The sequence below is a fragment of the Euleptes europaea genome, chromosome 8 (genome assembly GCF_029931775.1).
Source record: "Euleptes europaea isolate rEulEur1 chromosome 8, rEulEur1.hap1, whole genome shotgun sequence".
Classification (NCBI taxonomy): domain Eukaryota; kingdom Metazoa; phylum Chordata; class Lepidosauria; order Squamata; family Sphaerodactylidae; genus Euleptes; species Euleptes europaea.
The window spans coordinates 86929065-86944689 of record NC_079319.1 but is presented as its reverse complement, the minus strand read 5'-3'; the positions used below and the strand labels follow the sequence as shown (position 1 = coordinate 86944689).

Sequence of the window (15625 nt, the reverse complement as noted above, 5' to 3'; positions counted from 1 at the left end):
GTGGTTAAAGTGCCATCAAATCACAGCTGATGTATGGCGACCGTATAGGGTTTTGAAGGCGAGAGATGTTCAGAGGTGGTTTGTCATTGCCTGCCTCCATGTCATCCCTTAATATTCCTTGAAGGTAATCCGTCCAAATACCAGCCAGGGTCAGAGCTGAGAGTGTGTGACTGGCCCAAGGTCACCCAGCAAGCTTACATTGTGTGAGTGGGGATTTGAACCTGGGTCTGACACCTTACCCACTACTAGACAACCAAAAAAGGGGGAAAGAATTTAACCAAAAAGTACAGGGAATAGATTTTGTCCCTTGTTGATGTTACAACACATCTGGAGACATTTTTTTTGCACCAGATACTTGCATGAGCAAATTACCATGATGAAAGCTCTATGATTGGTGTTATTAATTCACATCTAGCCACACAGGATATATGGTTTACAAATTTCAGATTAAATACCTTGTAAAGTGCATTTCTGGATATGTTTTGTATAATTTGACCACTGAGGAAGAAGGTCCAAGAGGCCAAAACATGTATGGTCTATTAGTCATTTATATTTTGCATATCATCAACGGTGTTGAATATTTTTGTAACGGTATATACTGGTATAGACGCCTAATAAATATATTACTTTTTAAGAAATTATAGTTTTCACCTTAACCACTACACCATGCTGGCTCTCTCTACAGTGTATTACTTAAATGAAACTACTTATTCGACCCAATGGCCTTGAACAGTATCACACTGATAAAGTTAAAAAGAAACATTACGGCACGTCTCCAGACTTGAACTCATTTATTTACTCATATTATTATATCTTACTATAACTTGGAGGGGAAAACTTTGCAACAGCCAAAGTGTCCTTGTGTTCAGTGCCTGCTAGGAGCACTTTCAGTTTCTCTCCAGTCCACAATTCTCTTATGTCGGAGTGAAACACACATTCCAAAAGTCAGTGCTCCAATGTTTCAGTTCACGCCAACTGACAAAAACATAATCTATTTGAGTAAGGAAGCTTCTTATAGCGACCATCCATGACCTGAGAAGGTAATCTGCCTAACATAAATGCTCTTCTGTATAAATAGGCATATCTTTCTCAAAAAATTAGTGATGCATGTTTACCCATTAAGTGACTTGTGGAAATACTTCCATGTCATCAACAAATAGCCAGGTCCTAAGATTCTGTGATTAAAAACTAACATTTTCCCATCCAGGAATCATTCTACTAATACTTTTGCCTTTCTCCTTTTTTTGATGTTAAGCTTCATTCTGACTTGGACAAGGGAGTGGGAAGCGTCAAGTATACGTTATCGGGAGATGGAGCTGGTACCGTGTTTACCATTGATGAGACGACAGGGGACATTCATGCCATAAGGAGCCTTGATCGTGAAGAGAAGCCTTTCTACACCCTACGTGCTCAAGCAGTGGACATAGAAACCAGGAAGCCACTGGAACCTGAATCAGAGTTTGTAATTAAAGTGCAGGACATTAATGATAATGAGCCAAAATTCCTTGATGGGCCTTACGTTGCCAGTGTCCCTGAAATGTCTCCAGTAGGTAAGTAAAAGTTGCTTTACCTCATTACATTCCTTTTCAGTTCTGGTGGAGAGTATGGTTACTATGACCTTGGGTTAATTCTACATTCCCCGCTTTTTAGCAATGTATCATGTAGCTACCAAAATAAAGCTGACCTGTATGAGAGCTTTTGGATATGTCAGAGGCCCACATATGATACTCCGCGGTAGACATAATCAGAACTTATCTGAGGAAGTGTTCAGAAGGTAAGCACATCATGTAGCACTCTCTCCAATAGGACAAAAAAAAAGGAGGGGATCTCAATAAGGAAAATACAGGGAGCCTCCAAGGTGGAGCTGGAGACTATAAACTATAACAAAATAATTATATTTATTACAAGGTGTACACTGTAAATTTGTTAAAAACACAGGGCCTGGAATCCAGGCTACATATAAAAACATCTGTTACAAAAAAATCTCATGCATAGTTGATATGCATTCATTATAAATGACCAATACAGGACCATACACATTTTGCTCAGTGGTCAACATGATTACTAAAAACACATCTGGAAGTGAACCTTATGAGGTATTTTTATCTTATAGTATGTGGGTTGATGTAAGTTATTAACCCAAACCTTGGGTCTTGCCACATGGAAAATTGCTCACACGCCAATCTGGTATGGAACTATCAATGTTTCCGGATGTGTGTACATCAACCAGCGATAAATTGCATTACTCACAATTATCCAGTCCCGCCACTTGCAGAGGACAAAGCACTGATGTCTGAAAGCCGCAAGGGTTGGAACAGTGGAGAGGAAGTTAGGGAAGAGTATGGTAGGCCAGCCTCTTCCCTTCCTCTGGGCTTCCTCTCCTTCCTTTATCTCTCCACAGTGACATCTAACAGTATTCTCCTTCCCTGGGTCATCTAACAACCCAGGCCTCTGCTCAAAGGCTACTCTCGCTAATAGCAGCAGGAGAAGAAGAGTTGGTTTTTATATGCCGACTTTCTCTACCTGTTAAGTAGAATCAAACCAGCTTACAATCACCTTCCCTTCCTCTCCCCCACAACAGACACCTTGTGAGGTAGGTGGGGCTGAGAGAGTTCTGAGAGAACTGTGACTAGCCCAAGGTCACCCAGCTGGCTTCATGTGTAGGAGTGGGGAAACCAACCGGTCCCCCAGATTAGAGTCTACCGCTCATGTGGAGGAGTGGGGAATCAAACCCGGTTCTCCAGATTAAAGCAGTTCTGGACATGCACTTGGGTTATTGGATGCCCCTGGGGAGGAGCAGTTTAATCAGGGAGCAGCAAAAGAGAACATGTACAGATGAAGGTAACATGCTGGGTGGCTTATTCTCTCCCTTTTAGCCCTTTCTGTTCCCTCTGTAACGTTTGGTCCTCCGTATCCAACCCTTGCCCTGACCTGGATGGGCCCAGCTAGCCTGATCTTATCAGATCTCAGAAGCTAAGCAGGGTCGTCCCTGGTTAGTATTTGGATGGGGGACCACCAAGGAATACCAGGGTTGTGATGTGGAGGCAGGCAACAGCAAACCACCTCTGAGTGTTCCTTGCCACAGGGTCGCCTTAAGTCAGCTGTTACTTGATGATACACACAAACAAAACCCCAACTCTTTGTCTGCGGTGTTGATCCATTGATCCCATAATCGTCTTCTTCTTTTTTTCCTTTTTACAAACTTGGTTTCTCTGAATATTTTTTTTCATTCACACCCTCTGACTAATCTTGAAGGAAACAGTAATCCTTGGGTGAGTGCCAGACTTTCCCACTTATTTTAACACGCCTGACCTCTGCGTAAATCAGAACATATGTTTATGTTGTGAGAAAGATGGAGAGCAGGTTGCAAGCATCAAGCCATAGTTCCCATAAACTGAAGAAAGAAATGCATTGACAGTTTGTCCTGTCAGGGTTGTAGAGGCTTTTTCAAGTATTAAAAGCAGTATATGATCTACATAGCATCTGGTTAATGCACCTTACGGGCTGTTTGGTCCCAATAAATTCTCTTGTCTGCCCTCCCCATCTGATCCTTTTAAGTAGTAGATGTTACTGCCATGCGATTCTACCAGTTTGTTTTTGATGTTAGCTGGCAGCTTGGTTTGTGTCGTCTGCACTAAAAGGAAGTGTTTATTAATTGAGCAGCATACGGTGGAGCAATTACAAAGAACGGCACATACTTCAGCTGAATAATATGGAATTTTCTAAAGAAAGGCTCAGTAGAAGAACAGTACATGGGCAAAGTACTTTCCTCAACAGTCGACAAATGGTAGTCGTACTAAGACATCTGATTAAAGCCACAGAAGCTCAAAAGAAGATCTCCCACAGAAACATATTTTTTCAGGTGATTGAAATCAATCACAGTACTCGTTAATGTCATTTATGTAGTTCCTCCAAAAAAACTAATTAAGAAGAAAGTCAAAGATTAAGTGAAATTTTGCTAGTCCTGTCTAAATTCCATCTTCTCCTTGAAATTCCTTGGGTGATCTTTCCAAACAGCAAATTCCACATTTGCTGTGAAATTTGGTGGCAGCTATCCTCTCTAAAAAAATATTTTGAACTTCGCTTATGTAATGGATGCTTTATTCACTCGCCATGAACTTGCTATAGGACATCCAGCTCTAAAGAGAAGTTGATACCCACAGTTTGACTAACAACATGCGTTAATATCGCCATTGGGTCGGAAGGTATGGAACCCCTCTGAATAATGTTGACAATGACCAGAAACACATCACTTGTAGCATCTAGAATATTTCATCTATCTCAGTTCATCTTTAAATGTGGCTTTCCCACAAAATTTAGTCCCAGCCATGTTCTGCTTTTGTTCAGTTCCCTAAGAATTAATTCCTGAAGAATTCACCACGGAGGTACCAAATATAGGGAGCTTTTTGTAATGGGTGTACCCTAGAGACAGAAAAATATCTTGAGTTGTTTTGAAACACCTCCAGTTTCAGGAAGGCTAAGGAAAGCTGGGGCTGGCTCTTTGCTTTGTGGAAGAGATGCTTTGTCAAAGAAACAAATAGACACAGGGAAACCCATTGGCAGGTGCCATGTTGCCCACAGGCACCACACTGGGGATCACTGATCTAGAAGAACAGAGCTAGACCTCTTTCAATTTTTTCCAAGCTCGGACATGAAAATGTCGATGGAGCCATCTTTGGAATAATTGTACCGGCTCTTGATGCTAGAGGTTACATTTTTTTAAAAAATCTATATGATTGATTTGCTGTGTTATGCATTTCCATGTGTATTATAGTGTCCAGAAATTAGTTGCACAAAATTTTGTGCAAGTCGAAACTTTGGGGTGCATAAAAAACGTTTGACTTAACGCAAATGGTTACCCCAGTCTTTTTCTTGAATTTCCACTTGTGCAAGAGCTCTAGTGCAAATGGAAACTTCGTGGTGGATCAAACTCTGTGTTTTTTGGTTTTAATGTAACAGAACCCTGATGACTGGGATGTGCGCATGTGTGCACGTTCCTCTATTTGTTTATACATAACTGCCCCTGTGTACAGTGTATTATCACTGCTTTATTAGCTATCTATTGGGAGTACATATTTTAAAAATAACAGAATGCTTTGCTACAGATATGATGCTAAGGCTGCAATTCTAAGAATACTTACCAGATTTCAAGTCCCTTTGAGTTCACAGGATTTATTTCTGAGTAAACATGTTTAGGGTGGGATTACAAGGTTTCAGTCCTGCAGACCCTTAAGGCCACTTAAATTCTGCTGAATTCGACTCTATTGAAGGTTTAAATTTCAGTGAGAATAACTCTCTCGGCTATTAAGTAGTTCTCAACCTGACGTGTATTTTTAAATGGATTACTTTGCCAAGCCACCCAAACGGTGGTAAACATTAACTACTTTTTACAAAAACTGCTTTTATTTCCCCCTCCCGCCACCAACTACTCATTGAATGGGTATGAGCATCATTTTTTTTTCCATTTCCTGCTGCTGAGCTATTTATTTTTCTCCTGTTGGGGTAGGATCTATTTATATTTCTCAGATCAGAAAGTGAGCAAAGGACATCATCCTTGAGACATCTCTCGCTTTATGACAAGCAATAATGTCCTAGTCATCGAACTCTCTCATACAGGCATTGGGAGTAACAAGAGCAAGCTGAGATTTGAATGGATTATAATGGATATCTGGCATGTACCTCGGCTGTTTTATCTTCAGGCACTCTCCCTCTCCTTCTCCCTTTCTGCCTGGTGTGTATTAGTTCTCCTGCAAGCACGGGGTGGGGGTGGGGAGGTATGGCATGTCCCGTGCAACAGGGAAAGCCGGTTCCAGAGATCAGACACTGATGGATTTCCGGAGTCAGTCATAGGATCCTCAGCCTTCCAAGGAAAAGAAGCAGGCGGCAGGGCAATACTTAAGGATGCTAAGCAAATGGGAATCAGTAAACCAAACATGATTAACGACTTCAATTCTAAGGACAGAAATACCCCCAGTAAAGGAGATAGCAAACCCCAGGAAGACTCAGAGCGATAACAGAAGCGATCATTAGCAGCTTGATTAATGAGCAAGTAAAGGAGAAAGTCACTGATCTCAGATACTGCAAAAAGGACAAATGCACCTTGGGACGATGGAGTTTTCTTAGATAGCACACTTTTTTTGTTTTCATGGCTTGTTGTGACCTGTGACTGGGCCATGGTTGCACTTCTCTCTCACAGCAGCTAGAATAGCAAGATTAAACAAGAGCCCCTTAAAGACTAAAGTTATTCCCTGCATAAGGGGGTATCAGAGAGCCATTGAGCCATTGATAACTCCATGATGGCTTCTTGTTTTACACTCATCTCTCCTCGTAACTTCTCTCCACTCCCTTCTGCTGTGCCTCAAACTCTGAAGTATAAATTGAGCTGCTTTGGATGGGTGGGTTTGTACCAAGGCTTTAAAGCCAGCCCTCAGAAGAGGGCAGGATAATGTGAAAATGAGATTTGGGGTGGGGGGTGAGAGGCCAGACCAAATCAACAGGTACTTTCAAGAGGCAATGGTCATGAGATGAAGAAGAAAAGTTGGTTTTTATACCCCTCTTTTCTCTATCTTTAAGGAGTTTCAAAGCAGCTTACAATCACTTTCCTTTTCCCCTCCCCAAAACAGACACCTTGTGAGGTAGGTGGGGCTGAGAGAGTTTGGAGAGAGCTGTGACTAGCCCGAGGTCACCCAGCAGGCTTCATGTGGAGGAGAGAGGAATCAAACCCAGTTCTTCAGATTAGAGTCTGATGATCTTAACCACTACACCATGCTGAGATGATAGAGTTTATGTTTGACTGTGCATCCAGGCTTAGGAGTGGGTGTTCTTTGAAAGATCCTGGCATATTCCTAAGGCATGTCCTATTTCTGTTTCCTCAAATGTCCGGGTTCAGCCTTTCTCTCCTTATTTCCTTTGTGGCTGGACACTAAGAAGGCTTTAAGAGGGGAGTAGACATGTTCATGGAGGAAAGGGTTATCCATGGCTACTAGTCAAAATGAATTCTAGTCATGAAGCATACCTATTTTCTCTCTGGTATCAGAGGAGCATGCCTATTATATTAGGGGCTGTGGAACACCGGCAGGAGAATGCTGTTGCAGTCGCCTCATTTTTGGCCTTCCTTGAAGCACCTGGTTGGCTGCTGTGTGAACAGGCTGCTGGACTTGATGGGCCTTGGTCTGATCCAGCATGGCTTTTCTTATGTTCTCTCTTCAGCTACAGGTACAGAGCCAGGTACAGAGCCAACGTGGTGTAGTGGTTAAGAGCAGTGGTTAGAAGCGGTGGACTCTGATCTGGAGAACCGGGGTTGATTCCCCTCTTCTCTACATGAGTGGCGGACTCTAATCTGGTGAACTGGGTTGGTTTCTCCACTTCTCCACATGAAGCCAGCTGGGTGACCTTGGGCTAGTCATACTCTCTCAGTCCTACCTACCTCACTGGGTGTCTGTTGTGGAGAGGGGAAGGGAAGGCCATTATAAGCCGGTTTGATTCTTCCTTAAGTGGTAGAGAAAGTCGGCATATAAAAACCAACTCCTGTTGTTGTTGTTGTTGTTGTTGTTGTTGTTGTTGTTGTTGTTGTTGTTGTTGTTCTTCTTCTTCTTCTTCTTCTTCTTCTTCTTCTTCTTCTTCTTCTTCTTCTTCTTCTTCTTCTTCTTCTTCTTCTTCTTCTTCTTCTTCTTCTTTATCCTGCACTGGAAAATGCCCAGTGTTCAGTCTCCACCTTTGAATTTGAATGGGGAGGGGTGGGGTAGTAATCTGCAGAATTTTGAATTCCCAAGCCCAAAGAGAGGCGTTAAAGACACCGTATCTTGAATTAGCCACCTTGCTCACTCTTTGGTCCAGTGACTCCAGAGCCATCCGCTTTCCCTCGTGGTTTCCACTCCACATCTTCACATGCCTGAAAGCGAACCAGACAGTTTTCAACAGATGCTTGGTCACAGCTCTTGCATGCAGTGCTAAAAAAAAGAAAAATAAAGAAAAGATAAGAAAAAGAAAAGATAAATCCTCTGTTCACAGGTTTTTAGTCCTGAACCAACAATAATAACTGAGCATAATCCAGCAAGACAGAACACCTTGCTGTTCGGATAATAGATGATCTTGCTGCTCATCCAGCTGGTGCTATAACAGCTGCAGGAGGACAACGTCCCTTCTACAAACAAAACAAAACAAAACTACCAAATCAAGTAGAAAATGTATGGAATCAAACCTCGGTGTCTCAGATCCTAGTCCAACACTTTAACCACTAGACAAGCATGGTTTCCATTACAAATAGCACGGGCGGGGTAGGGAAGACCTAGGCCAGGATATTGTGATTCCTTTCATTTTTGGCCCTTAAACTCCCACAAATATCCTGAAGGTTATGGCCAATTTTGAGATTCCTGGTTTTATTTTCTGATGAGTTATTCTTGTCACAAACGGTCAGGCAGATGGACATGCTGATACATAAAAGGACATGTGTTAACTGAAGAAGAAGAAGAAGAAGAGTTGGTTTTTATATGCCAAGTGGGTTTTTATATTTATTTAGGGCCTCTGAAGAGCGTCGTAATGGACAAGTACGTTTGTAGATGAGTAGGCGGTCCATAACGTATGCAGGTACCATGCCATATAGCAGCGGTGGGGAACCTTTTTTCTGCCACGGGCTATTTGGATATTTATAACATCATTTGGGGGACATACAAAATTATCAACTTAAAAATTAACCTGCTATATACGGTCAAACATTTAATTAACTCACCCCTAATATGATGGCTGGAAATGCTTCTCTTTGGTTGATTATTAGACATTTGTGCCTTATTTGTCATGCACATTTAACAGTGAAAACAAAAAGTGACCAGCAGTGCAATCTTATGCAGGTCTACTCTAAATCCTACTCAAGTCCAGTCAGTGGGTCTTATTCTTCGGAAAGTATCAGTAGCTTTGTCCTGCAGATGTCTAGGATCTTAACCTATTGGCAGCCTACCCATTTTGGCCCAGAGAAACTATGAAGTACACTTTATTTATTGAGAAATTTTACATGCTGCCTGGATCTTGTCTTGGATGACCCAGCCTAGGCTGATCTCATCAGATCTCAAAAGCTAACCAAGGTCGGCCCTGGTTAGTACTTGGATAGGAGACCACTAAGAATACTGGAGTTGTTATGCAGAGAGAGGCAATGGCAACCCTCCTTTGTTTGTTTCTTGCCCGACCCGGCAATGCCAGGGATTGAACCTGGGACCTTCTACATGCCAAGGAGATGCTCTACCACTGAGCCCATGTTTGCGATGCAGCTATGAGAACACAGAAGCCTTGAGGGGTAGGACTGGGTGGGGGATAGATGGAAGTTAGATTTTGAGATGGGGTTACCTTCTTCTTCCAGCAGCAGCACTCAGATTATCTTTAAAAGCTGGACAAGACACCCCCCAATCAACAGATGCAGTCTGTCTTTTGTAAAAAGCACGCATTGCTCCTTTCCCCAAAACCCTGTCCCCCCCCCTTCTACCCATTTGCAAGCATTCACACGGAGCGGGAGAGAGCGCGCCCCGGGCTGCCTTGCAAAAGCTAAGCAGCCCTGGCTCAGGATAGCACTGTGGGAAGCAGCTGGAGGAACACACCACGCCACCTGCTCCAGGCCCCTCCTCTCAGTCCCTGCAGCAGCTACTACCAGAGAGTTAGGATCGGGAAGTGGTGTGTGTGTGCGTGGAGCACAGAAGATTTGCAAATGTAAAAGCAGCAGCTGAGAACGCAGCAGCCACGGCAGCTGCTGCCACTGCCCAGGACAGAAGCCCTGGCAGACTGGAGCGGGGGGCAGGGAGGTTGGAGGGCAGGGAGTTTGGCTGGGCTTTTTTTGGCCACCACCAGCAGCAGCAGCTGGTCTTGCACCGGCCGCAGAGGCGTCAGTCGGGGCTGCCATCAGGGAGCCTGGTGCTGCCGGCCCCGGCCATTGTGCATGCACCGAGGAGGCGAAAAAGAAGCCGCTTGCATACCCCCCCCCCATATCACACAGCTGGAATCCAGGAAGGGGAAAGTATTGTGAGAGCATCCTGGTTAGCCTCAAGTTTTGCGCGCCTGCCTGTCTGCGAAACTCGAAGAGCTGAGGGGAGGGCCTAGCTGGAGCAGCATGAGGAGGAAGTGGCGCCCTGGAACTCCCAGCCTCGACATGCGTCTCTGCGCCACATTTCTATGGCAGGGCCCTGGAGCTTCCAGCCTCGGCACGTCGGCAAATGATTTCACGGGCTTTAAATGGCCTGTGGGCCGAACGTTCCCCACCCCTGCCATATAGGGTCGTGCATTAAGGCAGTCTTTAACCTTTCCCTGGCTCTGAGTTCTGCTAGCCAACTGTTTTGATGGCTATTAAGAATTATTCCCACAGCTTAAATTTACTGCCTGTAGAAGGAGGAGGAGGAGGAGGAGGTTGGTTTTTATGTGCTCATTTTCTCTGCTTTTTAAGGAGTCTCAAACCAACTTACAATCACCTTCCTTTCCTCTCTCCACCACAGACACCTTCTGAGGTAGGTGAGGCTGAGAGAGCTCTAAGAGAGCTGTGACTAGCCCAAGGTCACCCTGCAGACTTCATGAGGAGGACTGGGGAAACCAACCCGGTTCTCCAGATGAGAGTCCACCACTCCTAACCACTACACCAGGCTGGCCAGCCAAGTGATTTGTTTTGGTATGATATTTGATTTGCATCAGAGTCAAATGGAGGGGGGGTCAAGTTGGAATCTTTGCCCAGGGGGCCATGGGGGCTCTCGGTCGCTCTGGCAGAGAGATGAGAATGATCTAAAGCAGCAGCTCCCAAACTTTTTGAAGTGGGACCCACTTTTAAACTGGATGCAACCACACTGAGAAAACATAAAGACACCTCCATTTCTTAAGAGGGGGCAGCAATTTCTGCTAATTTCCCTTCCTAATGTAGACCCCCCTACTCCCATTGAGCTGTTCCTGGGCACCGACTGATCCCCCCCCCTCGAACAAAATTCCAGGGTTGGTTGCAGCAGGAGGGGGGAGTCCATGGAAACTGCAATCCCCTCTTCAGACAACTTAAGTACCCAAGTGCTCCAAGGCAGTACAGTTTTCTTAACTGCAGGCGGAGAGGAGGGGGGAGCACTGGCACAGCCAGTGGTCCTGCCACGCAACCACTTGTCACTGCAGCTGGACAAGCTGCCCTGAGGCTAAAGACCTTCCACATCAGCTGGCCCAGGCACAGGAGTCGGAAGTGGCACCGCTGACCCCCAAGAGGCGCCCCTTCACCCCAGTTCTCCTAGCCTTGGCTCGCCTGGGGGGCGTGCCATTTTGGAAGTGCCGAGAGGTTGCCAAGCTGCCATGGCGAGGAGAGTGCGGCTCCGGCCCCCTGACCAATGCTAGGGGTGACAACGTCCGCACTAGCGGCTCCTTGGTGGCCAGCCTCAGGCCCTCATAGTGATGCCCTCCCATCACTGACCGCCCCATACAGCCCATACACATAGTTATCCCCGCCACCCCAAGAGATGCTGCCTGAGTGCAGAGGGGAAGCTGAGCAGGATGCGGTTGAGGAAGGGGTTGGATCCATCCAGCTTTTTCTGCTGGTGAAAAAGAGAGGAGCTGTCCCCTTAGACCAGCAAAAGGGCTATGCTGGGGGTCATAGGACTAGAATTGACAAGGCATGGGGCTGTAGTAAAGAGGGGAATTAGATGAGACTGAAAATAAACGCTGGCTGGCTACAAACCTTGGCTTGCAACCAGGGTGCCTAGATGCACACAGGAATCGTGTATTGTTCGCTGTAGAGTTTTGTTAGGCACAGCTTTACTCATTCCTGTGGGGGAACAAGGATTCTGCCAGAATCCTCTCTTCTTTGCAAGGATTAAGCTACAGGAATTTGGTCCTTGTCTGGAGGTAATCATCCTACTTATTGCAATGTATTGTTTTGATCTTGCAAGTTTCCACATACTTCCCATAGTCTGATAACAGGGAATGCTGGCCCTTAACCTGGCATTTAAAAAAAGAAGGCAGATTTAGGGTTGTTAAGCAGCCAGATCGTCAGCAACCTACAGCTTAATTCTCGCAACTTGTCACCTAACCAGCTGAACAGAGCCTGCCAGCCATGTATAGTGGTCTGCCAGGTGCTTGGCAGACCTCCTGTTTGTGCGGCCCCAGGCAGCGATAAAAAACAGGCCGTTTATCAAGCCCTTGGTAGGCTGACAAGCTGTGTTTGGCTTGGTGGGTCACACGTTGTGCTGGATGAGGCTAAACCATAAAGCAGCCGGGAGCAAGTAGTTTCAATTTGAAAAGCTCTGTCCCCTCGATCGCCAAAGAAGGCCTGTAGATTCTGAACATTGGTTGCTGCTTCTCTGCCAGTCGTGCTTTGCTAAGAATGTGCAATGGTTCTGTTCCACTTCATATTTGTTGGTGTGTTCATAAACACCGGCGAGGTGTCGTGGTTAAGAGGGGTGGACTCTCAACTGGAGAACCACGATTACCCCACTCCTCTGGGGCGGACTCTAATCTGGTGAACCAGGTTGGTAAAAACCAACTCTTCTTCTTCTTTTGGTTCTCTGCTTTTCTTTGTTGGTTTTGTGGATTTGTTTGCATTGTGTATATCTGCGGTAGGTAGGGTTTCACATGCACTTGGTGTAATATAAATAAAACATGCCGTACTTATGATATAATGTCATCAAACTGTTATGCCATGGCACGGGTCCCCAAACTTTTTGATCCTGTGAGAACCTTTGGAATTCTGACGGAGGTTGCTGGGTACAACCACAAAATCGCTGCCGCAGGAGGCAGAGGCAACAATAAATGGCTACCATGGGAGTTGCAGCCATCTACAAATATTCAGCGAGTGATGTTAATGCATAAGTGTACTAATATCCCGAGACGCGGGACTTGCTTGGCGCCTCTAGGTTCCCCCACCACCACCACCCACAACTCGTGCCGCAGGAAAACACACCTGCAAGCCAGCCGGGCTTGGCGCTCTGGAGTCGGGTGGCAGGAAAACCAACGAGGCCCCAGAAACTGCCGTGGAATGGCAAACCGGGCTGGGGCCAAGGCCGTGGCAGCGTGCAGCAGGGCAGAAGCACCAGTAGCCTCCAACCCCCCCCCTGACCAGTCTCGGAGCAGGGTGGCCGGGAGAACGGCGGAGGCACCGGCGGCTGGCTCTTTGCTTGCTGGCCCACCTGGAGTAGCCGGTAGCAATGGGTCTCATAGACCCAGGAGTGGGGGGCAGAAGGACCTTGGGAAAGCCGGCCATGAAGCAAATGGGCCTGGCTTTATCCCTTTGGTCGATGCAGAATTGGGAGGGAGGAAGGAAGAGGAGGGGCTGGAGTTGATGACCGAAGCCAGGGAGGAGGAAGCACTCTCGTACCTGGGAGCGAGAGAGACAGACATGAGTTACGGAGACTGCAAGAGAAGGAGGAGAAACGAACGCTTAACTTCTCCTCCTCATTCTGAGGCTGGTCACTACTGCCCTGGATAACTGCCTGCACTGCAGGAAAAGAGGAGGTGATCCAAGCTGGGCTGGGTTGAAAGGGCCTGCCGCCACACTTGACCCATCGCCGCCAGAACGGACCCGCCTTCACCTCCAGACACCAAGGGCAAAAACGCACGGCCATTTACTCCAGTTTCTGCCCAGTTTCCTCCCCGTTCCAGCCAGGATTAAATGAACCCGGGCTGGGGGAGAATCTGTACGCATTACCTTTGTTAATCTGTGCTGAAACTATGGGCTGATCCCTCCGTGAAAACAGAAAATGTGAGAGAGACATACTTCCTGGTCGTTCAGCAACGCCCCCTCCCCCTGGTGATTGGTCAATTCAGACTCTACTGCCATCACTGGATAGGTCTATCTGCCCTGCCTTTTCACGATCAGCAACGCCCCCTCCCCCTGGTGATTGGTCGATTCAGACTCTACTGCCATCACTGGATAGGTCTATCTGCCCTGCCTTTTCAAGATCTGGGCAGCTCAGCCAATGAGAGCCATTCTATCTCCAGATCCTCTACCTCAAGGAAATTAAGCAATTAAGACGAGCCAGGGATAACAGTTTGGCTCCTTGATTGCACAACCGGGTTCGTTTTGAGTCGACATATCGCTCAGCCAGCATCAAATCAATTGCCGTTCGTTTGCGAGGATTTGATCCTGGGTGAAATTGGGAATAAACAGGGAGGAAACTGCGCAGAAACAGCAGTAAGTGACCGTGCGTTTTTGACCCAAGACAACTGACCCGGGGATACAGGCTGTAGCACCACAACTAGTAACTCTTCAGCGTTTCAAGCAGAAGCTCTGCTCAACATGATGCCTTTTAAAATGAAGGCCAGATGTTGCTTCCCCCCATCTCATCTCAGGTGGGACAGGCACCACTTTCCCCATTTTGCCTTGTGTGGCCTCTCTTCCTCTTAAAGTACCTAGCTAAACAAATTCATTTGTGGGGTCATTTCATTGTATAGCTGGCTAGCAAAAGAGCTTGGTCACAGGTCAAGAGCCATTGACTTCGTTGTCCTTGCCCTCCAAAAGACCTAAACTGCTGCTTCTGGAAACAACTTTGGCCTTGTTGTCTGTTTTCTTTCCTTTCTTCCCACTTTGTCATACATCCCTCACAGAAATGATGAGGAAGCAGGCAGCCGAGAAAGCTTCTTTCGGAAAAATCCACTCCTTTGGTCATTTGCTTGTGCCAAAACACGTGCCAGGTTATTGTTCAGTTTCATTGAATGGCTTTGTATGGACTTGCTTGAGGAGAATGATTTCCAGTGCAATCCATTTGTTGGGCTTAGAAAGGTGTGAGTCTGCTTACTGCAACACAGTTCATCTTCATTTTGATTCAGGGAGTCAAAAACAAGGAATGAATATTCATTATGAATGCACCGTCAACCATTTTTGGTTCTGAATTGTGAACACTTGAAGATTTGAGTTGAACACAACGAACAGTGACATTGGCTGTATGGAAACAGTTATCACAGTGTGGTTAGTCCTTAATACTTGATAACTACTCCAGTCTTTAAGACTATTTTATGACTATGAGATGTTGACAATTTTATTTATGGCTGAAATATAACATCCCCTCATTTAAGAGAAAAACACACATGGGGATTAGTTTAACATCTGTATGGAGGCCTAAAACAGAGGAAGACCTTTTGCAGTTATATGTTATCTGTTATCCTGCAAACACAATGCACATATAGAATTTTAGAAATTTATGTATATAATTTGTAGTCTGGAATGGTGATTGTTTAGACCATTGAGGAAGGCTGTATAGCCGAAACGGGTATGGTCAGAGTTTAATTGTTTGATGTTATATCTAATTGTGTTACATGAGCATGTTTATTTGGTAGGCTTTTGCAGGGCCTTATAGGTGTTATATGTGTTATTAGATTTTAGCCTGTAATAAATACATACATATTTTGCACGGACATAATTTTTAGATAGTATAACTTTAGGGCTTGGGTGTGTATTTTTTCTTGACCAGTGATTGGGTACTTAATTCTTTTGTTTTTTAGGGTTAAGTTTTTCCCCCCTTTGTTGTTCTTATAGTCCTTTTTTTGGTCACCTGTTGAAACGGGGTATTGATTTTCCATCCTCCTTTGTCTGTGTCTCCAAACTGTGATGATGACCTTGTCATATGACTTTGCCATGATGATATGATATCAGCACAATGCAGTGAACATGATTGATGGATGTAGGTCACTCTTT

General features: G+C 45.4%; 1 protein-coding gene across 2 annotated transcripts in view; it reads left to right on the top strand.

Annotated features, from left to right (window-relative positions):
* CDH12 (cadherin 12) overlaps positions 1 to 15625 on the top strand; it is a 214766-nt gene that overhangs the window by 83174 nt on the left and 115967 nt on the right. For both annotated transcript variants that reach the window (XM_056854055.1, XM_056854056.1), the window contains exon 2: positions 1256 to 1550. In XM_056854055.1, the coding sequence (XP_056710033.1) occupies positions 1256 to 1550 (295 nt within the window). The remainder of the gene's footprint in view (positions 1 to 1255; positions 1551 to 15625) is intronic.